At 38.7% G+C, this 25,627-nt stretch overlaps 1 protein-coding gene across 7 annotated transcripts in view; it reads left to right on the top strand.

The window, feature by feature from the left end:
• Positions 1–25,627, top strand: part of VGLL3 (vestigial like family member 3) — a 144,942-nt gene that overhangs the window by 87,110 nt on the left and 32,205 nt on the right. For 2 of the 7 annotated variants that reach the window (XM_053220698.1, XM_053220699.1), the window contains one exon: positions 22,779–23,064. In XM_053220698.1, the coding sequence (XP_053076673.1) occupies positions 22,779–23,064 (286 nt within the window). Of the gene's footprint in view, positions 1–8,396; positions 9,176–9,216; positions 9,516–22,778; positions 23,065–25,627 lie in introns of those variants that run through there. The other 5 variants (XR_008297600.1, XM_027077571.2, XM_015065961.3 and 2 more) reach the window with 5 other exon arrangements.

The raw sequence follows: 25,627 nt of genomic DNA, 5'->3' as shown, positions 1-25,627 counted from the left end.
AGCCCGATGGTGACCCTGCATTTTATTGTCACCCCACAGCCTGGCCAGCTCTGCCCTCCTTGTAAGGAGGTCTGTTACCAGGGACTTCTCTAATCACCCTCTCCTATGCAGCTTGCTGTCCTGGCCACCTGCCTACTCTGGCCACTCTTCTTTACTCCATTTAAAGTCCTTGTTTCCTGAGACCAAGGCCATGTTTCTGGTGGTATCATATGCTATTCAATTTTTAACAGATTATGAAGGAAACAAAGAAAAATTAACCAGAAAAGTACTTTTGAGATAAAAACTCACAATTCAACCCAAAAAGAAAAATTTTAAGCTGCTCCTATAATCCCTTGCAGTTATTTTTCCTGTTGAACTTGGGAAATTTCAGGAGTTCCTTGTTTAGTTATTTCTAAACCAATTCTTAAAGCTAGAAACCCAGAAATTATGGAAAGAACTTAAATGTCCATCAATTGATGAATGGATAAAGAAGATGTGGTTTATATATACAATGGAATACTACTTGGCAATGAGAAAGAATGAAATCCTGCCATTGACAGCAATGTGGATGGAACTGGAGGGTATTATGTTACATGAAATAAGTCAGTCAGAGAAAGACAGATACAATATGTTTTCACTCATATATGGATCTTCAGAAACTTAGCAGGACACCATGGGGGAAGGGAAGGGGATAAAAAAAGTTACAAACAGAGAGGGAGGGAGGCAAACCATAAGAGACTCTTAAATACAGAGAACAAACTGAGGGTTGGTGGGGGTTGGGGGAGAGGGGAAAGTGGGTGATGGGCATGGAAGAGGGCACTTGTTGGGATGAGCCCTGGGTGTTGTATGTAAGTGATGAGCCATGGGAATCTGCCTCCAAAACCAAGAGCACACTGTACACACAATTTGACAATAAATTATATTTTAAAAAAAGAAAAGAAACCCGGGCTTAGCAGAAATTTTAATTCAATTGACCCATTAGACAAATAATTGATCTATGAAGTTTTCTCTTGAGGCTTGTCAATTCTTTGGTAAATCTAGCCTCTTGCCTCCTCCATACATATATGTGAAGTTAGATGTGTATGCAGTTAATTAGACCTAGTGCCCATTTATTATTAAGTGATACGGTTTTTTGGAAGTGTTTTGGAATCAAACACTGTGGTCAGATCCTGGTTCAGTCACTCATGAGCTAGGTGATTTTAAAGTATTTAATTTTTCTGATCTTTAGTTCTTCCGTATCTGAAATGGTGATAGCAACTACTGCATAGGATTATTGTAAGAATCACATGAGGGAGATGAAAGCATTTTTAACACAAATGCCTGGTCCATTGCAGATCCTCATAAAGTGTGAGTTCCCTTTATCACCATTTTCTTCATGAAAGTACAAAACTCATAAATACCTGATGTATATAAACTCCCTCCATTTTTCGTCATTCTCTTACAAGAGCACATGCATTAAATCATCTAGTCTATAACCTACATTTCAAGTGGTGAAAATCTACTTTTAAATTAAGCCTATCCCTACAACTGTGACTATGTTGAACCCCAAAGGATATTATCCCTTAATAAAGCATAATATCATTATCTCATTCAATAAATATTTAATGAATGTTTATAAGGTACCATAATAGTGAATGAAATATATATGTTTTATGCCTATATGAATCATAATGAAGAGACAAGGGGAAAAAAAGGTTGAGAAAAAGCATGTATTTCAAAAGGAAGAGGAGTGTTGAGAAGGCAGTTATTGGAGAGAATAGTGGAGATGGGATGGGTGTACTTTAGATTAGGAAGTGTCTTTGAGAAAGCACATTGAAGCTACAAACTACATGGCAACTAGACCAAGTGTGGGGGGAAGAATTATCCAAGTAAATAATGCATGCAAAGACTAAATAAAAGAGTTCATTGTGCTGGAACAAATGAATGGATGGCATGTGTTATTGCAAAGTCTCATAGTGGGCAGGAGGAAATGGATAGGAGGCTATGGAGGTAAGTTGGCAGAGGAAGAGAGACAGAAGAAATGAGAAAGACAGAGACAGAGAAAGAGACAGAGAGACACAGAGAGAGAGGGAGAGAGATGGAAAGATAATTTATAATAAAGAGGCACTATATTCACCATCCAACTCAGTGGACATTGACCTAGCCCAGAGTAAGAGTAAGATGGGATGCATGAATCTTTCATTTCTTGAGTTGGTCTAAATTCCCAATGCTCTCTCCCATTATGTGTGTATCTTGCCAATTTGAGTAAGATTTTAGCATTTAAAAATTAGCATAATTCTTAAAAGACATGATTCCTTAAACATTGACCATATTTCATCTGGTGTTCAATCCAAAAAAAGGTAGTCTTTTCAATGCTAAAGGTCAAATTGTCTGTGTTGAACTTATTAAGACTCAGTACATATTGAAGAAATTTTCAGTAATAATTTGAGCTGCATATGGTTTCATTTGCTTTATTTATTGACTTTAGAACTCCATGTAAGATGTATCTCCACTCTGTAAGTCTTGGGTTCTGAGGAGTGCTCTGGGTTGGAGGTTAATTTTTGTGAGTTATTCGTATATTCAGTATAGGTGATTTGAAGATGGATGAGATCTTTTAGGATGAGAGGCTAGAGTAAGATGACTAAAAGGTCTAGGACAAAGCAACCAATAAACTCAATATTTAGAGTTTAAGTAGAGGAGGACTTGGCAGAGGAAACTGAGAATAGCCAAAGTGTAAGTAGAAAGTTTAAGACGGGGGGAGGGGGTGTCATGGAAGGATGTCAAGAGAAAAGAGAATTTTAAGGAGTGATTAATCCTTAATGTCAAAATTAATGAAGCATCAATTAGGATGCAGTTTGAAAATGAACTTTGAACTTGCTATCATGATCATTATTGGTGATTTTAATAAATTTTAGTGGGGTAATGGGACAGAAATCTGACTGTAAGTGGACTAAATCGAGAATGGAAAGGGAGAATAAGGAGAAAGTGAATTTGAGGGCTTTGAGAATGATAGAGAAGATAGGAGGCAATAGTTACAAGAGAACATGGATAAATGTGCTAGAGAAATACGGTAAAGTTGCTGAGCATTGAAGAAGGCCCATTTAAGGCAGGTGATCCTAGAGGACAACTGAATAAAGTGGCTTATTGCTTAACATGTGAGATTTGACCTTCTGTTCGTACAACTATTCTACTGGTATTACTGGCACCAGCCCTAGATCCAGGCAAACAGAGCCCCTCCCTGGCCTCTGAGTTTTAGAGTAGTCCTCACTGGCCCTCTTCCTGTTGTGCCTCTCTGTAGGGCAAAGGGGACATGCTTACCCAAAACTTCCTTCTTGTACCCCTTTCCCCATTAAACTATTGCATTAGTTTCCTATTGCTGCTGTAACAAATTGCCACAAACTCATTGGCTTAAAACTATGTAGATTGATTATCTTACAGTTATGGAGGTCAGAAGTCCAAAATGATGTTGGCAAGGCTGTGTTCCTTCTGGTGGCTCTACGACACTCCAGTTGCTTGCCTTTTTTGTCTTCTAGAGGTTCCCTCTGTTCCTTAGCTCATTGCTCCCTTTCATCATCACAGTTATCTGTGGTCTGTAGAGTCCTTCTCACTTCAGATCAATGTGACACTGACTCTTCTGCCTCCTGACTCCTTCTTAAAAGGACCCTTGTGATTACACTGGGCCCAGTCAGATAATCCAGGATAATTTTCCTGTCTTAAAATCTACTCGTTAATAAACTTAATTCCATCAGCAGTCTCGCTCCCTTTTGCTATGTGAGATAGGCATGTTCATAAATTCTAGGGATTAGAGTACAACATTTTTGAGGGTTGGACAGGCATCATTCTGCCTAGAACAACCACGTTTCTTAAGACCTAGGAAATTCCTGTGCAGATGACCCAAACCTGCTTCCTCAGAGCCATGATTGTAGAGTGGGCTGCATTATCAGGGACTCAGCTTAGGCCAGACAGCTGGTCAAGGCTCTGCTGTTTGGTGAATTGGGAGGGGAGTAGCTAGGTACACAGGTTGAGAAATCCATGTGTGTGTACAGAAGGTTCCATGTTTCTTACACTGGCACCCCAATTAAAGACAAGCCTGGCTGTCATCACTCAGAAAAACAAAACAAAACAAAACAAAAAACTGCTTTCTTTTTTGCCCTATCTTATCCCAAGAGATATTGGGAAACCTACTTCATGTTACCCTCTCTAATTAAAACTGGTTTGGGGACTTCACCACACCAAATTCCAGCCGTAAAATTGGGAACATTCTGGGAAATTTGGTGAGTGAGGCAAAAATATAGGGACTGTAAACCCCTGGCTCAGAAGAGTTGGGAACATTTAAGGTAATTTTAATATTCTGTTGGAATTATAGTGGCTGGGTAGAAAAGAGTAAGAGGATCAACACCAATGGGTAGGATCTGGTTCCACATCTGAGCCAGAAGGGAGGTGGGATGGTTTCAGAGAAGGAAGAGAAAAGATAAAAGGGTAAATTTCGGGAACTTGAGCTCAGAAGTGCAAATAATCAAGTTTCATCTCATTTATTTCATCTCAATTATTCCAAATAATTGTGACACCTCCACATAATTAACATGACAGTGAGTACACCAGTGATCAGATCACATTCTCTGATCTGTGTGACTCACAACTGTTAAATGCAGTTGGCCTACATTTCTATGCCACCTCTTTTCTAAAACATCAAGGTAACCAAAGGATGATCTAATCTAAAACCTCTTCTTTTGTATACGTATATGCTTAAATGGATATCTATGAATATACATGCATGCATACATGCATGCATACATGTGTGTATAGGCATAAATAGATACCATATATATGTGTGTGTGTGTAGGCATAAATAGATACCATATATATATATATATATATATATATATATATATATATATATATGCTTGTTTGTATATCCTTATCATGGGGTGATAGAGACCTGAGCCAAGAGTGAAAAAGATTTGGGATTTTGGTTAGAGTGTGCCAAAAGGAGACATTAATTCTATAGGAGACATTAACCAGACCATGTGTTTGCTTATTGTTGAAAGATGTTGAAAGATGTTAGACTAGATGATCTTTTTTGATTCTTTTTCACCCTAAAACTCTAAATATCTACCTGGAAGTCAGAGCTCCAACTTAGCTTTCCTTAACAGGAATTGTTTCTTCTAGATTCTAATTCTGGACAGAATTTATCTTTAGTCTTTCATTTTTTTTTCCCCTATCAGTACAATACAGAAATGAAGGAAGGTATCAAAACAAAGATTTGTTTTGATGGGGTGCCTGGGTGGCTCAGTCAGTTGAGCATACAACTCTTGATTTTGGCTCAGGTCATGTTCCCGGGGTCGTGGGATCGAGCCCCACATTGGGCTCCATGCTGAGCTTGGAGCCTGATTGGGATTCTCTCTCTCTCCACTTGCATGTTCTCACTCTCTCTCTAAAAAAAAAAAAACAAAAAAAACAAACAAATAAATAAACAAACAGAAAACCAAAAATACTGCAGTATAGAAAGATTTTGCCAAATAACTCCAGACTTTTGAGTCCATGACTTACTGGTATCCAAGAACTACATCTTTGTCATATAATAAATATTTGCACCATAGTAGAGGCCATATGGGGGAATAAGGAAGATGCAGAAATTGGGAGTATGGACATTCTGGATTTAGTTCTGGATTTTTTTTCTAAGTCAACAAATATATACTGAACATCTTCTAAATGTTAAATAACAGGATATAAGTGCTCTCTGCAAGTCTAGTAGAGGAGATATATTGAACATGTAATTATACCAATAATAATGAGCTACAGATACATTAAGTTATTTGAAGATACAGTTGGAAGATACAGGGCTTCAAACAGGGGGCTTGCTGTAGAGGAAAGGGGGCCCTTGGAAACTAGCTTTGTGGTCTAATTCATCACTTTACAGTCTAGGTCCAAAGTTCCTCACATAACAAGGAACTTCTCATTCTAACATACAGTGGAGATCCTGACACAGAATCTAAAACCATGTTCCATGTTCTGACCTGAAGTGATTTCAGATATGCTTGGATCCCCTACGAGGTTGTAAGTTCCTTGAAGAGTTTTCTTTTCCCCTTTTTAGAATACTTTATACAATAAATGTTTATTAAGCCAGGCATTTTATGATTTAGATTACAGATAAAAAAATCACAGTCCCTGCTCTTACGTGGCCATGGTCATACTGGGGAAAAAAGCAAATGGGAAATTTCAAATCAAGTAGTTGGTATGGTGAGAGCAGTGTTCATAGGGTGCTGGAGTTGCCAAGAGTAGAGGCATCAAAGCTGGTCTTCAGTGGATGTTCTGGAAGATGGTTCCCTAAAGAACAAAAAGGAGGTAGCAAGTGAAGAAGGTAAAGGGTGTTGGTGCAGATGTTCTGGTAATATATAATAAGACAAGGTCATAGGAGTTAGCAAGCTCTTTCCTGGAAAGGGAGGTCTAAACTCAGGTGGCTGAATGGACAGTTATAGGAGATGATGACATAGACAGGGACCAGAATTTGAAGATTAAAGAGTTGGGACTATACATTGTAGGGAGCTATTATAAAATATTTTTTAAAGAGGGACAAAACATTATTACTCTCTTGGATCTGCAGTGGCTGGAACAGAAAACAGTAAGAGGATAAATTGTGTGAAGAATGGATCAGAAGAGGGTTAAGGTTGGGGCCTAGAAATCAGGTAGAAGCCTCCTGCAGGAGGAGTCTGGGTGAAAGATGCCAAGTGAACTAAGGATTATAGCCACAGAGATAAAAAGATGAAGGCACAGAATCAGAAGTGTAAAAGTTGGGATCAAGTGGACTTAGACCAGAAGCAGGGACCGTAAGAAGAAGAAAGAAGTGTCTGATGATTCTCAGATTTCTAACTCAGCAACTGGTAGGTGGGAGTTTCAATACCTGAGCTGGAAGTTAAAAGAGGAGGATCAGGTTGGGGCTACGGGGAAATATTAGTGCTATTATGACTGAGGTTCCTATGGAACATCTATGTGGAAATATCTAGACAGAAGCCAGATAGATGAACCTGGAACACAGGAAAGGAGTATGGCCAGAGGATGTCAATTTTTAAAAAGACAGTGATAAACATTTCAAATAACTTTGCATATGTCTTATTGATAGGAATGCTTCTTCATGACAAAAAGCACAAAATCCAAGCTGTGAAAGCCTGTAATATATTTTTAATATTTAGTAGATGAAAGAATGAATGAGTGAATAAGAACTGTTATAATAGCAAAGAGTTCCTGTCAAATTATTATAGTTTGTGTATTTGGGTGTATAGTGTGTGCACGTGTGAATATATATGTATTGATGTATGTATATCTATGTAGTTACGTATGCACACATACACATTCATATCAAGATTAGCAATAAATTAATACTGTGCATCTGTATTAGTCAGCTAGGGCTGCCATAACAAAAAGGACTGTTGCCTTAAGCAACAGAAATTTACTTTCTCACAGTTTTGAAGTCTGAAAGTCCAAGATCAAGCTGCCCTCAAGGTGAGTTTTTGGTGAGCCCTCTCCTCCTGGCTTGTAGACAGCACCTTCGCACTGGGTTTCACAAGTCCTTTCCTCTGTGCCAGTGCAGAAAGCAATCCCTGGTGTCCCTTCCTTTTCTTATAAAGACACCAGTTAGTAATCTTAATTACCTCCTGATAGGCCCTGTCTCCAAACATAGTCACAATGAGCGTTAGACTTCATTGAATTTTGGGGGGACACGATTCAGTCCATAACAACATCAGTGCATTTGACGTCCACATCAATTTTTTTCTCAGAGAAAGGGTAGTCTCTGGGAAAACAAAGAAACTGTTCTGTGTCATAAAAGAGGATACCTATATTTAAAGGGAGAGATATGCTTGGTAAAGGTCAAAAAGTTTACTGATTTGTAAATAATTATAATTATTTTCCACTTTACTTGGTTATATCAAAATACAATCATATTCCTACAGATTTTTTTTTTTTCTTTTTCATTTTGGAGAGGATTATAAGCTACTTGCAAGTAGATAAACCTGTCATAGCTGAATGGGTTTAATTGGTTGTTATTGCCTATTGCTCTATGGAAACCAGGCAGGAAAAGCCACAAAAGGTTGACGTCCCACAAGAATGTCATACCATGAAGGTGTAAACTTAAAGCGGAGATCACTTGTAGAAAACTGTGTTGCATTCTTGGCATGTGTGCATTTGGCAATAAAGTTAACTTTCACTTACTGTTAGATTTAATGGAGGGGCTAATGCCAGTTTATTTTGCGCCTGTTCTGTTTTACCTCTTTGCACACTTGGCCTTCGTTTAGCTCTGGCCCCGTGTTGCTGCTCCCCCTAAATGCTCCCCCGGGGGTGGGAAGACCCCGCCCTGAGAGCCAGGTAACAGAGACAGGGTGGGAAGCCCGAGCTCTGAGGGCGCGGAGCCTCACGCATACCGTTCCCCTCCCACCATCATCCCGCTGCTGGGAGGCGGAGAGGGCTTCAAACTTAGCTCCAATCCGCAGCCGGCCTTCCCCGGGGTCCCCTGCTGGGCGACCCGCCCGCAGCGGACCCAGTTGGAAGAACTTTGCGGAGCTCGGCGTCAGAGCCTGGAGCGGCGAAGTGCTCCCCCTCCTCCCCAGCGGCCCCCTCCCTCTGCCCCCGCCTCCCGGTCCTCGCCCAGGCTCGAGCTCCAGTGATAGGACGAGCTCCGGGCGTGCATTGTGTATATGCAAACCAGAGTCCCGGCTCCCCGGGGCTGCCCTACCCCGCCGGGGCTGAGGCTGCGGCTGGAGCTGCGGTGGGTGCTGCTGTCCTCGCCGGAGCCCGGCGCTGTCATGTCCCCGCCGCGCGGCGGGCCGCTGAGTCCCGGAGCCGCTGTATAAGCGCAGGCAAGGGGACATTCGGAGGGGCTGAAGATGAAGGTGCCCGCGCATGGGCCCCCACTGATTGCCAACCCCTCCCGAGCCCGCGCCCAGCGCGGAGCCCGCGGCCGCCCAGGACCCGCCTTCGCCGCAGTAGCAGCTGGAGCAGCGACAGAGGAGGCAGCTACGGCGGTGGCGGCGGCGCCCGTCGCCGGAGCGCGTAGATCGGCGGCGGCAGCTCGGGGGCCGCCGCTGCCCCGGCTGCCATGAGTTGTGCGGAGGTGATGTATCACCCCCAGCCGTATGGAGCGCCCCAGTATCTGCCCAACCCTGTGGCAGCTGCAACCTGCCCCACAGCCTACTACCACCCGGCGCCCCAACCTGGCCAGCAGGTGAGTCACCGACCGGGCAGCCCGCCGGGGGCGGGGGCGGGGGCGAGGGGCACCGAGAGTATCTGTCTGGGACTGGGGCGACGTCCCGCCGGGACGGGTGGCGCGGAGGATGCTCTGGGACCTGCGGGAGCGCCCTTGAGCCGAAAGCCATTAGTAGGGAAGAGGAGAGGCTTCGGGAAGGGACGAGCACAGCAGCCTGGTGGACGGGTGGGGATTCATTACCTGGCTGGGGGCTTCATTGGCTGTTGTCGCCGGAGCTCAGAGGCTGGTCCTCATAGGCACCTTAGCTCTTTGGGCTCAGTTTTCTGAAACTCACCAAGGGCATCTGTCTTAGGAGTATGTGAGTAAACTTCCTTTAAATCAAGTATCTTGTTTCCTTTGGAAAGGTGGAGTGTTTCAGGGTTTTGTGGATTAAGAGGATGAAATGTGTCACTGACATAGGGGAAGCTACCTGGACAGTGAGCTCATGGAATGACCTTTCTGGAACTTTTATGGTGGAATATCGATCTCGTGTAACGTCTGTCAAATGTTACTAGAATTTCTCTGTAGAGTCTGTCTTCTCATGACTGTGACTTAGAGGGCAGGAATTGATCCCAAAGTTCCTCATTCATTTTTAATTCTATCAAAGTGCAGAGGTGTTATAGTTCAGTCCGCTGGGAGTGTGTCGGTCTTCAAGAAGTAACTTTGGATCTCGGGATGTTGGATCTTCACCATGCTGGTGAGAGTGACTGAGAATGCTGTGGCTAAAAAGGGTTCTAGAACCAGGGAGATGATATAGTTCCTTTAGAAGGGAGGATAGGGTGTGGAGAATTTGGCACTAGGTACCCCTGGACATTCCTCTCTGGACACCAACAGAGTGTGTGTCAAGACTTAGTGCTACAGAGAACACATATGTGAGTATGTGGCACTAGCTTGTACCAAAGTAGAGTCCTCAGACTTTGGGAATTAGGGGGGGGGTTGATTTGGTGAGATTTAAAAAAATACAATTTACACACTCTGAGGTGGAGACACTTATCAGGGAACTAGATATGGTTTGGAGATTACCATCCACAGAATTTATTGATTGGGTTTTTTAAATTTCTTTGGAACCGTATGTTTTATTATGGTCTTAAGGTTTGGCTCTTTAATTTATTATTATTGATATAGTTAGGTAATATTTTAATTTTAATTTCTGTATTCCCTTTACGTCTGTTTCTTTGCTATACTTGTAGTGCTACTCTTTGGAAAGAAATCATAATTTCTGCTTAGAATTTAGGGGCTGTAAAATTCAGCTGATTCTGGAACAGGGTACGTGCTAAACAATATTTACCTAGTAAACAATATAAGGTTAACAGGGCCAAGTAGGGCAAGAGAGGAAGGAGCCCCACTTTCTTGCTGTCTTTTTTTTTTTTTTTTTTTTTTTTGTAATATTCAGCAGCTTCAGCATTGAAAGCAAGATATAAAGAGGAGATGGGAAAGCATTTTGTAATTTATGGTCAAGGGTGATGGGTTGAAAACATTTTGGCTATGCTGTTTGCTTTTCTTTGGGTTTAAATAGAAAAGACATAGGTAACCACTTAGGTACACATTAGGCAAGCGAGGCACAGAGATGCTGGATATGTTTTATGTGTTTTATAAACACTCAGTCCAAGCTAAACCAACCTATTTCCTCCTCTCCTTTCTTCCATCTTGGAGACTGTAGAACCTTTCAATTGTCAGTTGGAATGTGGACAAGCAACAGACTCAAAATTACTAACCATACAAAAAATGTATTTTCCCCTTAAAAAATAACTTGAGCTATAGAAGTTATGAATAGGGTTTTGTTTTATAGAATTATGAAAATAATTTCATTAATATATGAATATGTGGTGGAGCTTAGGATTGTGAGACTCTTGAACTAGAAAATAAAATTCAGCATCAGAAAAATTCTAAGTTACTCATCATAAAATACAGTTTTTGGTAAGAAGTAACTCCAGTACTCTCACTTTTGCAATAGCGCTACAACTCAATCCCCAAATTTCATTCTTTTGCTAAGACCATCAACAAAATGAAGAATGAGCTTTCTTTTTTGCCTGAGTAGTCCACATTGATTAGTCGCACATATTATTAAGTATCAACTTTACTATACATTAGGGTTCTGTGGCTATCATTCAAGTAGATAATTAGGCTAAGTTGACTTTAAGAACTAAGTTGAAAGGTGTGCTTGGAAATTTTCATGTCACTCTTACTAAAATGACTTGTTCGAGGTTACTTTTTGTTGTTGTTAAGTAAAGAAACTATTTGACTATAACTGACTAGCAAAATGAAGAGACTTGATAGTCTAACTACTGTTCTTTTACTGTCAGGAGTTTATTTTGATGACCTATATTTTCTATTGGAAAAAAGAGCAAATCAGGAAATTCTTATCAGGCTGACAGCATTTTTAGACTATGTGGTGCGTGGGTGAAGTGGGACTAATATTGACTTGGCCCTAATGCAGTCATCCGAGAATACATATTTTCGTTGTTTTTGCATTCCATAAGGTTTTATCATTATTATCCATGAAGATTGTTTTCTCCGTACATGGGAAGTGACCCCTAATAGCATCTTGCCTTGGAGACAAAAATAAGGGCTACAACTCCTACTGCATTTGAAAAATTGATTTGTTAAGCAGAAAAAAGAAAAGCCGAAAAAGTGATAGAGTTATAAAGAAAGTTGAATGGTCATTTATAAAATGTTAGAAGAGAAAGCATTTAAATTTTGTATTACTTCTGTAATTGATTGTAATAGTGTAACTTTGAATTTATTTTTTCTCAAAACTGTGTAGCTCAGAAGTCCTTGTAAATTAATATATCATAATGGTTTATTATGATGGATTTCATACATAGGTATATTTTTTCCTCTTAGTGTATGATCATGTAGCTGAAAATTAGTTTTGAAGTAACAGGATATCATACTACAGGCATGTATACTCTGCTTTTCTCATAAAAGCACAAACATGCACCTGAAATTTTAAGTTCAGATTTTTTGTCAAGCATGTCATGCATTGTAGGTGGGTAATAGGTTAATGTCTTAAAAACATAGTTGCCTGCATTCACATCAGGCTGCACTATGATATGTTAGTTAGGCATACAGTAGGCTACATGAATTAAAATAATTTGTAAATATGTGTGCAGAGTAAATTTTGTAGTGCCTGACATAAATTACTAGAAATTGCATGGCTGTTAGTAAATCTCATAGTGTGCTTTATCCAGCCAGGAATTGCTGAGAGATGCTAAGCTCCCTGGTCCTCATGCCCACCATCTCTTTAACATCTCCTCAAGGGAACTCTTGACTCAGTCTCTCAGCACATACTCCAAAGGCATGATGACGCTGCAGAACATGTACAGAAAGGAATGTGCTTGTATTCTAACAGTGACAGTAGGAACTAAGACAAAAAATTTCCAAATATGTGTCAGGAAAAATTGAGGGAAGTGATATGAAATCATAGATTCCCTTCATACCCAGTGGATGTCGCATCTTAAATGTAGACAGTCTGTTACTGTCTAAATCTGCCCCCTACCCCGTTTATTTATAATGTGTACATTAGAAAGATACTTAAAGCTTTCAGAAATGTGTAGTTTATAGACAAGGTGATGAAAGCAGAAAAAAGTCGTCGCCATTTTCTTAATTGTGTGTAGGAGTTTTTAACAATTACACTTTGAGCTTCATATAAGTTAGAGCATATTTACTCTGTCCTCTTCAAGGGTGACAGCCGGGGGAATCTGCATGCATGCTTTCACTTAAAAGAATTAAATGCTCTTAGGAGGCAGAAGTCCAGTTATAAGTTTATGAGGAGTTTTTTTTTTTTTTTTCAAACTATTTCTCTGGACTTTGCTACCTTGCTTAGGTCATAAAAACCCCTCAAAGATTCTTTTTGTCAGAAGACACCCTGAAAAACCATACTTCAACCCGTCCTTTTGCAAATGGGAAAATGTATGTTAATAGGGTTGAAATGCCTAGCTAAAAATTCAAAACTGTTTGGTGACAAAATTAAGACCACCAGATGCCCTGCTCCCCAAAGTAGCATCTTTCCACCACGCCATCCCCGTCTCCTAGGCTCTTCTTTTCATTCTTTTTTTTTTTTTTTTTTTTTTGCCATTGCACAATAGACTTATTTTTGTCTTTACTGCTCCAAATCAACTTTTTGATAAAGAAGATTAATATGCAGTAGATTCTTTGGCCTTGGAATTTAAAATTCTTTCCAAGTCCTTGGTAGTGTACTTTTTTAGTTTAGGCATTCCAAAGTCCTTTTGAAAGCATTTGTATTATGCTAATGACTTTTGCTATCCATTCTGCATCCTTTGTTGATGGGGCAGAATATCCACTTAGTAAATGAACGTTTATTTATTTTAAAATAATCTTCAGGAAGTGGTATTAGCAGTCAGCTTTAAGTGCCTCATATATTACTGTTATTCCAACATAAGTTTAGATTCATTAAAAGGAAAGAATACAATTATATCCTAAATAGTTTCAATACACAGCCAACTTATTTAAGGTGGAGGATCCAATTTTCTTGCAACTGTAAGCAAGGACTTAAGTGGATTTATAAGAATTCATACAGGACTTATTTGAGAAAGAACAGTCCCTATAATTCCACCCTACACAAATTAACTTGCCTGCAGAGACTTAGAAGCTTAAAGTGCCCCATGGTTTTATGCTCCCAATAACTTTCCGCCAGAAAATTCAAAGCTAGAGAAAAAAAATTAAACTTTAAAATAACCAAACTTAACTGTTGTCTCTGGCAGTCAACCAGAATAGAGATTACAATAACGATAGTAAAGGAAGGCTTGGAATCCGTAAAATCGCGTGTGGTGAAGATATGTTCACCAGGAAACCAAATGCCAGGATGAGATGACATTCTTTGGAAAGGAACGGGTATTTTGGATAGATGCAAGGAAGTCCTGCTTCACCTAACACTTAACGTCCCCCATCTCACAAAGCTGGGGGTGGCAGGGACATGAGCCATGCCAAAGTAAATGAGGGTGTTCACAAGGTAAAACCTTGCTATCCTCAGTGTCACTCTTTGGGCTATTACAGCAAAGATGCTGAGCTGACCCCTTTGGGTAGTATATATGTTTCTGTCTTGTATCTTTCTGTGCAAAGGGAATGTTCAACAAGACTGTAAATTTTATGCTCAAGATGCTTAGGGCAGATCTGAGAGCAAACTTGTACATCATACTTTTTGTCTGTCATTCTAAAACCTGGGCACTGAACTTGAATCCAATTCCCATAGGCCCTGTTTCCAGCTAGCTTAAAAAAAAAATCCAAACCAATTCATCCAGAAATAGATAATAACTTAAGGTATTATCTCCAGAGAAATGTTTTTATTCAAGAAACAAAAGCAGTCTAACATTTGAATTTCAAGCTCTGGGAGAGACAGTGAAGGAAATAATTTTGGGCAAAACTCTGCCCTGAATCTTTCAAAAAGCACCTCTTTAAGCAGCTGATTTTCTGCTTTAACTATTCATTTAGGAAGACCCAACAATGCCTTGAACCATTAGATCCAAACATCTGCTGCTAAAAATGAGTCATATATGCCATATTTATAGATATTTCAGTGGACACCAGATTTATGCCAGTAATTTACAAGTGTGGTTTGAACTGGGGTAGCTGAACTATTTTTCACTTGTCTTACGCTTTAGTAGAGGGGATGAAAAAGAAAGAACAGAAAGGAAGAATGACCTAAAGTGAACAGGTGTCCTTTCCTCTTAAAACTGTATGGTTTTGGTATGCCAAAACACTTGTCCTTGCGGGATGGAGTGGTGGAGGTCGGGGTGGGGGGGGCGCGGCGCAGGGATGTGGAAGGATGCATCCTTTCTTGTTACTATGAAGTTACATAAAGGAGATACCAAAACTAATTCCTAGGAATTGGGCTAGATGACCCGTGTCTAGAAATGAGTTAGTCTTCGATGGTCTGTAGGGTTTTTTTGGCTAGTGTCCTGAAAAATCAGAAGAGGCGGCCAATGTAAGAAACAAAATTAAGTGTGAATTTGTCTAGAGCTCCAGCATGTTGCTTATTAGGATACAGAATAGGACAAGACCTCTGAGATAATCAAGTCTCAAAATTCCTCATTTTCAAAAGAGGAAGCTAAGGGCTAGAGGGCTCGGTGGCTTACCTAGATTCATGGACTGATTTTAGTCAAATCCTCCTTCCTATTCCAGTTCTCTTTCTACTATGTGCTCTTCCCGTCTTGACTTCATTGGCACAAGAAAACAATTAGTAATTTGCCTCTTACCTTCTTACTTTTCTTATTTAAAAATTTTAAAATATTAGCTCCTTGGAGAAATTAGACAATTAGCCTTATGGATAAACTGTGAGGTTCTCTTTATTTACCATTGCCCTTCCCATGCTCTGCCAACTAACTATAAGCAGCCTGAGTTTAGGGATAGGCTATGACTTTCACCTAGTGGCTCCATGTCTTTGCACAATTACTGAGAGGAAGCAGAAGTTAATTGACAATTTGATAAATAACAGATACATTTTTAAAAATGAAGTCCTACCCTATGTCTAGTAAATAGGCTTATAAAAACATATCAGAAATTCACACACTGAAAACTTGTTTCATTCAAAGTAGTCAGTTTGCGAGAGAACACATACCTCTAAGATGTGATCATTGCTTAAAGTATTTTGGGAATGCAAATTTTGAAATTCTCTGTAAGCATGTGGTACATTTTTTTTTCTTTTTGAAAATCCTCAAAACTGGTAAATTTTCATCCTTGGAGGAGAAGGTTTTGATTTTTGATAATGACCAGAATCATTGAGAGGCAAGTATGCTCAAAAATAGCTGGTCAAGTTAATATTATTTTTGGTTTGCTCCTCCCTACTGTTAAGAAAAATAAAAACAAGACAAAACAAACACAGAATCTTGAGTTGTGACTGTATCTCACAAAATAGGCTCTGCTCACATTTTCAAAATAGGATTTCCAGAAAAATGGTAGGCAATTGTATTATGTATCTGATTTGCCAAGGGGACAGTACATTTTTAGATACAGAATTCAGTTTTATCTAGATGCACATATATTTTGAAGAGTGCTGCATGTTTTAGTAGCCAAAACTCTGATAGATGTTTACATTTCTATTTTTTTAAGTTTATTTATTTATTTTGAGAGAGACAGAGAGACAGAGAGAATGCGTGCATGTGTGTGTGGGAGGGGCAGAAAGAGAGGGAGAGAGAATCTGAAGCAGGCTCCGCACCATCAGCATAGAGTCCAACGTGGGGATTGAACTCACAAACTGTGAGATCATGACCTCAGCAGAAATCAAGAGTCTGATGCCTAACTGACTGAGCCACCCAGGTGCTCCCACATTTCAGTTTTTTTTTTTTTTTAATACTACAAGTAACTTTGACTCTCCTTCGTTATGTGATGCCATTTGATGCCTTGCTGGTCTGGGGCTTCTGTTTACTTATTCAATTAGAATAAGTATATAGAGACCTTTTCCTTCAGTCCACGGTCTTGGCACATGCTTTGGAGTCAGACGGAAATGGGTTCTAATCCTATCTCTGCCATTTACTAGTTAGATGATCCTAGACAAGCAAATCAGTTTCTGCATATGTAAATTGGGAATAATTATTTGGACAATATTTGTATGTGAATGTTTGAGAGAGGTGCGCGAAATAATATATATAAAAGGTCTGTGGCATAGCTTCTTTATCCTAACCCACCCTCCCTTAACCTGATTCCTCCTCCTTTTCCAAACAGGCTAAGGACCAGAATTTCAAATCTCTCTGAGATATTTTAAAAAATCTGTTGCCAAGTGAATTCAGAAAAAAATATGATCAAGGAGCAATTACCTGCTTTTATGGCACTTTACCCTTTCAGACATGCAAACATTTTGAAACATTTACTCCAGGCTCGTGGTCCTTTCTTATAGGCTCAAACCTTGTTTTTGAACATAAAAGAAGCATTGCCTTTGGAGAAGAGAGCCAGTAGAAATTGAAAAAAGAAAAGAAAAAGAAAAAAGAATGAAAAAAAAGTAAAAGCTGTTTCCAAATATCCAATGATTCATTAAAATACTTTTGTTTTTTTAGGAAAAGAAGTTTCCACATATGCACAGTAATCATTTGGCATTTTGTAAGCTTAAGCCTTGGGGAGTTAGTGGTATTTGGCTCCTGACATGGAAGTCTCTCTTGTCAGACAAATCCTTTCCCCTGCACATTCCTGTGAGAGTTTGTTCCTGCTGTGCCTTATGGCAGGCTGTAAAGTGGTTGGGTATGGCTTACATTGCCTGGGCCTACTCCTTCATACTGTGGCTTTAACCTCTTTTTGTGAGTTAGTTTTAACTTTGTGGCTGCTCACTTAGCCGTTGTTGCACGTAACCTGAGGGTCATTTCGCCTGGGGGAAATTCGGCATGACTCTGAAATGGAGATGAGCCAGTTAATGTGCTCTAAGTAAACCAGCTTGTAGGTGTTGAAGTCCCTTTTGATGACGTCTTTATTTAGTTAAGGATTCTGATTCTTCGGTCTCCGAAGAAAAGCCTCAACATTTCTGAGACTTGAATATTTTTAGGAAGTGATTGTGCCTCTTGAGAAAAATATCAACTAGATTGCCTTCTGACCTCGATTCAGGAAATCTAGGTTCTGATGACTTGAGATTTATTCTTACCGTTTTGAATGTTATATATTATTCTCAAGAAAGAATGTGACACCAGGCAAGTTTCGTTCCAAGGAGCAAACACCAAGTGAATACAGAATATGGCAAAAGTGTACATGAATAATTTACTTAGTTAAAAATAGGCAAAGAATTGATTTACAGTCACCAAAGCACAGATACCAGAAAGTAGTTAAGGCTTAAGAGCCTGTAGAGAAGAATATTAAGATGGTGTGATTGTCAGCATATGAGTCAATTGCTGTTTAAATTCTGTCCCTGTTTTCTTTGTGTTCACACTTCATATTTTTTAAATGTATGCAAATTGCTCAACATCATTAGTCATTAGGGAAATGTAAATCAAAACCACAATGAGGTACCACTTCATACCCACTAGGATGGTTATAACTGTAATAATAATTCTTTTAAGAATCCAGAAAATAACAAGTGTTATCTTTCTGCCAAAGAAGTAGACAAATTGGACCCATAGTACATTGCTGGTGGGAATCTAAAATGGTTCAGCTGCTGTGGAAAGTTTGGCAGTTCCCTAATAAGTTAAGCATCATGTTATCATATGACCCAGCTATCATATATACCTATCTAAAAGAACTGAAAAGAGGAATGCAACCAAATACATGTGCACACATATTCGTAACAGCACTATCTACAATAGCCAGAAGGTGGATATGACTCAAATGTCCATCCGTGGATACAAGGATAAACAGATCGTGGTATATACATATAATGAAATATTATTTGGCTATAAAAAGAAGTATTGGTACAATGTGAATGAACCTTAAAAACATTATGCTAAGAGAAAAAAGCTAGAAGCAAACAAGTCACATATGAATGATTTCATTTATATGAAATATCCAGAATAGATAAACTCATAGAGACAGAATGCACATTGGTGGCTATCATGGACTGATGGAGAGGAGTCAAAGAATGTGGAGTTAATACTTAACAGGTACAGAATTTCCTTTTGGGGTGATGAAATGTTTTGGACTAGATAGAGATGGTGACTGCACAAAATTCTCAATGTACTAAATGCCCCAGAATCATTCACTTTTAAAAGGTTAATTTTAGGGGCGCCTGGGTGGTTCAGTCAGTTAAGCATCCGACTTCAGCTCAGGTCATGATCTCACAGTTTGTGAGTTCAAGCCTTGCATCGGGCTCTGTGCTGATAGCTGAGAGCCTGGAGCCTGCTTCAGAATCTGTGCCTCCCTCTCTCTCTCTGCCTCTCCCCCGCTCGTGCTCTGTCTCTGTCTCTCAAAAATAAACGTTAAAAAAAAATTTAAGAGGTTAATTTATGTGTGAATTTCACCTCAATGAAAAAAAAGTTTAAGAAAATTGGGATATCAGGAGAGCAAAACTGGAAAAAAAAAAAGATATACAGTACCAAGTGTTGACAGGGATATGGAACAACAGGAACTCTCATAAACTGGCATTGGATGTGTAAATTGGTTAAAATCAGCCCTATCTGCTAGGGCTGAACGTCTAAAACTGCGTGCAACAATATGCATGAATCTCATGAACATAATGTGGGGTGAAAGAGGCCAGACACAAAAGGGTACGTGCTGTATGATTTCATTTATATAAAGTACAAAAGACAGTTATAGCTAATCTACATTGATGGAGTCTGGATAGTGGTTGCTGTTGAGGAGGTAGTGGCTTGAAGGAAGTAAGTGCCTCCTGGGTCCTGATGATGTTCTAGTCCTTGATCTCTAGTTAGTTTCATTGGTATGCTCAGTTTATGAAGTTTATGAACTATACATTTGTGATATGTAGCCTTTCCTGTTTATACCATTCCTCAATAATATTTAAAAAGTATGCAAATTCAGTGTTAGCATTTTAGGAAGTTTTCAGGTCATTTGGATACTTTAGAATTCTTTAATATTTAGTGGTATTGATGGTGAAGCTAAAAGAGAGAGAGAGAGAGAGAGAGTGTTTGTGTGGTAAATGTAAATATTTAAGTTGGTTCACTATATTTGTAAAAGTTGACTCAACTTTATCTGAAAAGCGAGAATGATAGATGTGATTTATGTCCTGCCTGTTGGGAACTGGATCATAGGCCCCCTTTCCATTTTATGTTTTTGATGTGTTTTTTTTTTTAATTTACTTACTTAAATTTATTTCTGCTTCATAGAAAACCTGTCTTAAAGAGCTGGGAGAGAAAAACAAAAAGTGTATTTTAAATTCATTCCAAAAAATTCTATTTAAGTAGAGTCTCTACATATATTTTTGTAAAATCACAGGTGTTTGCCTATTAAGAGGAATAATATATAAGTGTGTATTTATATAAATGCACATGTGTAAATACAGCCATGTGTTACATGTGTATGAAATATTAATGATAGGGGATATATGCATCCATAAACAGAGAAATGATTTTTAGAAAATAAGCTAATGAAAGGTATTTTGATCCAGTGGCAGATTTTGTTCACATTTTCCCCATTCCATATTAAATTTTTCATATGTAAATTTCAAGTTAATTTATTTGTATACAACCATTCAACAATTGGTCAAAAAAGAATAACTTGAAATTATGTAACATTTAGAAAATTGGATAGTCTTAAATAAACTAAATATCTATAGATTAAATTCCACTGCCGTCAATTAATAAATTAAGACATTTTATTATTGCTATTATTGGTTATAATAATATGCTACCTTTCTATCAGGATTTGCACTTGACAATCTTTTACATATATATAATGCTCTAATTAATTTTATTTCTTCTAAGAAATATTTGCTCCTTGGGATAGAATAAAACACTGCCTTTCTTTGGATCATTAGCCCAGCCCAGGGCTCTTTCACTTAAAGAATAAATGTAAATTTAAACAAATGAAACAATTAGATGAAAAATCTTACTCTCACACACTGATGCTGAACTGGACATTGGCAGGAATAAAAAACCAGTTCCATAGATAATAATGAACACCAGTGGACAGTGAAGTCACTCTCTAGATGAGTTTTAAACTCCTTTCCTTTATAAAAACAGTGCTTCTTAATATGCCGGAGTACTCAGCAGAGAGGGTGTGTGTATGCTTTAATGGTATAACTTCAGATAAATACACATGCACACAGAAACATAGCACTGTGATTTGACTAATAAATTGTAATATTTGTTTATTTTATAATGGAATTTAAAGTCAGGAGTAACTTTCAAGGCCATTTAGTTCAATCCCCTTATTTTATACATAACCTTTGTTACTGTGGTGTTTTTACTATTGAAGTTAAGTTTAAACATGTTCAAACCTGTGCAAAACAGATTGGAAGAAATATCACCACAGTCATTACAATCGACTATTCATCAGCAAGGCATATTCACTCACAGGAATGAATTATTTATTCATCAACCAGCGATAACCCTATTGACACAGATTTTAAATAAAAAGTAATACATATATTTATAAATAACAGCTCCTAAATAATAACCAACAGCTCATAATATACATTTCAGGGCCCACTTCACACAAGAACAGCATATTCATTGCTCGGGGAAAGGGTTCAATTTATTGAATGATGCATTTATAATTTGGGGCTATAGGTTTTTGAAGCTAGTAATTACATTAGAAACATGAGTCTAGGTTAAGTGTTATGATAATATTTGCAAAACTGTGTGCTTACTGAGTATTCTAGAATGATTTTTTTTCTACTCACATTTATTGTCCAGCATATATTTTTTTTTCTGAAATAAAAATGGTATAACAAAGAATCAGATTTTAGAGGTATACAATGATTAGGGTAATAAATTTTATAATCTTTAGCAGTGTTTTCTTATATATGATTCACAGTGAAGTTGCTGCTTATAAAAATAATATGTGCTCAGTGGAAAACATATTTGGAATATTGAAAAGCAGAACTAACAAATACAAATATGTTTTCAGTGGAAAACATATTTGGAAATATTGAAAAGCAGGACTAACAAATACAAAACTTACTAACCGGAAAACAATAACATATCATGTTGGTGATTTCCGCCCCCCACACCAAATACGCCTCCCCTGCCTTTCTACAACACGCATAAATATACCTGCGTGTTTTTATTGTGCATTCAGGCTCTACCATTCTCATGCTCTGTGACCTTTAGCAAGTTACCTCAATTCTCTGTGCCTTTGTTCCCTCATCTTTAAAATATGGATAGTGGTAGTAACCATGATACAGAATTATAAAAATTAAGTGATGTAATAAATTCAAAGTTTTATAAGAGTGCCTGGCATAATATGTATTAACTATTATTATAGCTATGATCATATGTTTTAAAAATATTTTAAAATCATCAAAAATTTCTCATTTTTATTTGAAAGCCACCCCAGTCATTGGTAGCATATTGTATTATTTTCAGTAAGCCATAATATTATCTTTTTTCCCCCCTCCATGATAATGGTGGCAAGTGGGACATCTGCAAAATATGTTCCATGAAAAATGGATCTTCACACAGACTTATGTTGTCATTTTAGTTTGATTTTTGAGAAATGAGTTTGGCACATCTGCCAAATCCTTTCATAAGATGCTACATTCCTGTTTTTATTTTAGTTTATTTCATTTATGGAAAGTTCTTTTCTTCCCCACTCCTCCCACAGGCACCCCCTCTTAGCTCCCATTCCTCCCTGTCCCAAACTATAATGTTGATGTACATTTAAAACTTTAAAATAAAAAAAAATGGATCAGAAACTGGAAGGAATCTGTCACTTTTTAAAAGTCATTCTCCTTTTGATATATTTAGATTACCAAAAAACAAAACCAAAACCAAAAAACAAAAACATAAAACAAAACCAAAAAACCAAACCTGTCTTTTACACTGTGAAAATGTACTGTCTGATAATAAGTGACCTTTCTTTCAGGGTGGGAAGGAGAAGACTGGTTTGGGGAGGGGAAAGAATGGAGGAAAACAGACGAAGAATCAGTTTGCAAACATGTGTTAATATTTAGATTTTTTTAAGTGAAAAGTTAAGTAGTTAATGCTTTTTTACAAACTGTCTTTGATACCGTGTTTTGTTTATTCCATCCCAGAAGAAGTTAGCGGTATACAGCAAGATGCAGGACTCTCTGGAAGTCACCCTTCCCAGCAAACAAGAGGAGGAGGAGGATGAGGAGGAGGAGGAGGAGGAGGAGGAGAAAGACCAGCCTGCCGAGATGGAGTACCTTAACTCTCGCTGTGTCCTTTTCACTTATTTCCAGGGAGACATTGGGTCAGTAGTGGATGAACACTTCTCAAGAGCTTTGGGCCAAGCCAGCACCCTCCATCCAGAATCTGCCATTTCAAAAAGCAAGATGGGGCTAACCCCACTATGGCGAGGTAAGAATTCAAAAGCAGATGCTCTCCAGGGCACTGTCTCTGTTTCGCAACTGCCTGTACCAGGTTCCAGCTGGAGACTTGCCCCTGGAGGACGGATATCCACTTGCTTTTTAATTTTTAAGGACAGCAAGGAATTTCTTTCAGACAAACAGCTGGATCAGTTTTGTCACATGTGGAATGCAGGGTCGGAAAGGATGCAGTCACACCCCTTAAATTCCTCATGGAAAGTAGTGATGCAACCAGCCTGAGTTTATAGTGGCAGGACGGAGCTGTGAAGCACCATTCCTTAAGCCCCAGTGGCCCAATTTGGATCTCTAAATAATAGGCGTGCCTGGATCAGCTTTTAGAAATTAGCTCTTGCTCATTCCACTAGGTGCTACGTGGTGACATAGCAGAAATCTGAGTCTGACCCAGGAGTACAAACTTTAAAAGCCTTCAGTGTTTTCTTGATAGTTTTCTCTGTCCTGCTTTGTTGTGGTATGAACTCTTTCAGTTTACAGCCCAGACATTATTGACTGTGTCTACATGGTTTAGGCTGTTGTTCTTGCCTTGGTCAAGGTAAAGCAGTACATGGGGCATCCTCTTCTCTATTTCCTTCTCTGTAGAGGTCACAGAGGTGTGTTTGAACTGATTACTGGCTCACAGAAGATCATTGGATGACATCTAGTTGGGCAATGACAAGATTAGGGGAAAATTACGCATCATTTAATGCTAGTTGTAGAGAAATGCGTTATGGATGTTTCTTTTGAACTCACCTGGTTATAAGAAGCCTCTAGTAAAATCATTCTCAAAGTGTGGTTTCCTGTACCAGGAACATGAGCATCACATGGGAGCTTGTTAGAAATGCAGGATTTTCAGGCCGCACCCGAGAATCTCAGACCTACTGAATCAGAACAAACTGTGTTTTAGCCAGCCCTCCTGGTGATTCTAATACAGGCTCAAGTTTGAAAATCCTTAATCTAGTGCTGTTAAAAACAAAGATTGCAGGCCCCTAACTCAGACCTATTAAATCAGAGTCTTCAGAGGGAGACTCTGGGAATCACATCTTAACAAGTGCCCCAAGTGATCCTATGGTGAGGAAAGGCTGGCCACCTGTGGTAGAGGGCAGGGAAGAGGGCAGGTGCTACATGGTCATTTCCTGTCAGCATCAGAGGAATGGTTCTGCTCCACTGTAGGGGAGGTTGTGCTGGATGAAATTGCCAGGCCTGACCTATTTGCCGGCTTGCCTTCCTTCCTTCCTCCTTTCTTCCTTTTAGTACATATGAAGAACACTAAGATCGTAGTGACTGTAGAGAGGAAGGTGGAATGCACATTCAATAAATGGTAGACCTCGATAGAAATGATTCGGGAAGCTTAATTGCTTTATTTGATTAGTAAATGTTACAGATTTCCCACAAAATTGAGAACTGAGTCCTTCTTGGAGGCCTAAGATGTTTGTGGAATCAACCAATATCCTGTTTGGTAGCATGTGGTAAATACTTTTAATATGTGTGAAAGGTAAAAACAGGAAAACTTCAGTAAATTGGCTGACTTTCATAAATAGTCTGTATCTCAAAAATAAATCATGTCAGGATAATCTGTCATTGGAGAGTATTAAATACAATGCCTACTTTTTTTTCTTTTTTTTTCTTTTTTTTTTAAACGTAGTGGTATACACAGCCTAGGAATCATTTAATCTGGAATATAGAAACAAGAGTCCCAAATTATAGTTAGATGTGAGTGATTAGTAAGTATTAAAATCAGGATAGTTTTAAGTGAGGTATAGTATATATGCAAAAACTCTATAATAAGCCAGTGTTTTCCCTTTATCCATGTGACTAAATAGAAATCTTTGGACTGATTTCAAATTTCCATATAGAAAGGATAGAGAATGGTAATGTTTCAGCAACTATTATTACAATTTTCTTGGGATTATTTTATATTTGGTCTTCAAACCTGCCTCCTGTTTCATTCCTTGACATACACAGCAAATGTTAAAGGTACTGCTGTGTAGTGGAAATATATCAGTGAACAGGAGAGCCTAAGCCTCTGTGTTCATGGAGCTTTTTAGTGAAAGAGAGAGGTGCGAAGTATAGAATGAAATGCTAGGTGTGGATTTACTTAGGGTGACAATAGATGCTGTCTCTGAGACCGTTACATGTGATAAGAGTGGTCTTCATCATGTGAATATCTATGGGGAAGTTATTTGAAGCAGCGGGAACAGCTGGTACAAAAGCCCTATGGAAGGACTGAGCTTAGAGTGTCCGATGAGAAGCAATAGTGCTGCCATGAGTGGAATGAGAAGCAGAGTGACAGGCAGAGACTAGAATTTTTAGGGCTTTGTGTGTCAGTTTAGTGTATCAGGGTAGTGCAGGCAAATGCAGCCGATACTTTAATTTCCATCTCTTCCTCTCCCACTAAGACTAGGTATATCGTATCTAGTTTTCTCACCTCATTTTCCCTCAACATAATGCATTTCTACCTGGAAAATAAAGAATAAATATAAATTGAATGATTATGACTGAATTAGATGAATCAAGTTCATACCATTTATCCCAGATTAGAAAATAAAAAAGTTGTCAAT

The sequence above is a fragment of the Acinonyx jubatus genome, chromosome C2 (assembly GCF_027475565.1).
Source record: "Acinonyx jubatus isolate Ajub_Pintada_27869175 chromosome C2, VMU_Ajub_asm_v1.0, whole genome shotgun sequence".
In the NCBI taxonomy this organism is placed as follows: Eukaryota; Metazoa; Chordata; class Mammalia; order Carnivora; family Felidae; genus Acinonyx; species Acinonyx jubatus.
Note: the sequence above shows the minus strand (reverse complement) of the source record. Positions and strands in the feature narration are given on the sequence as shown.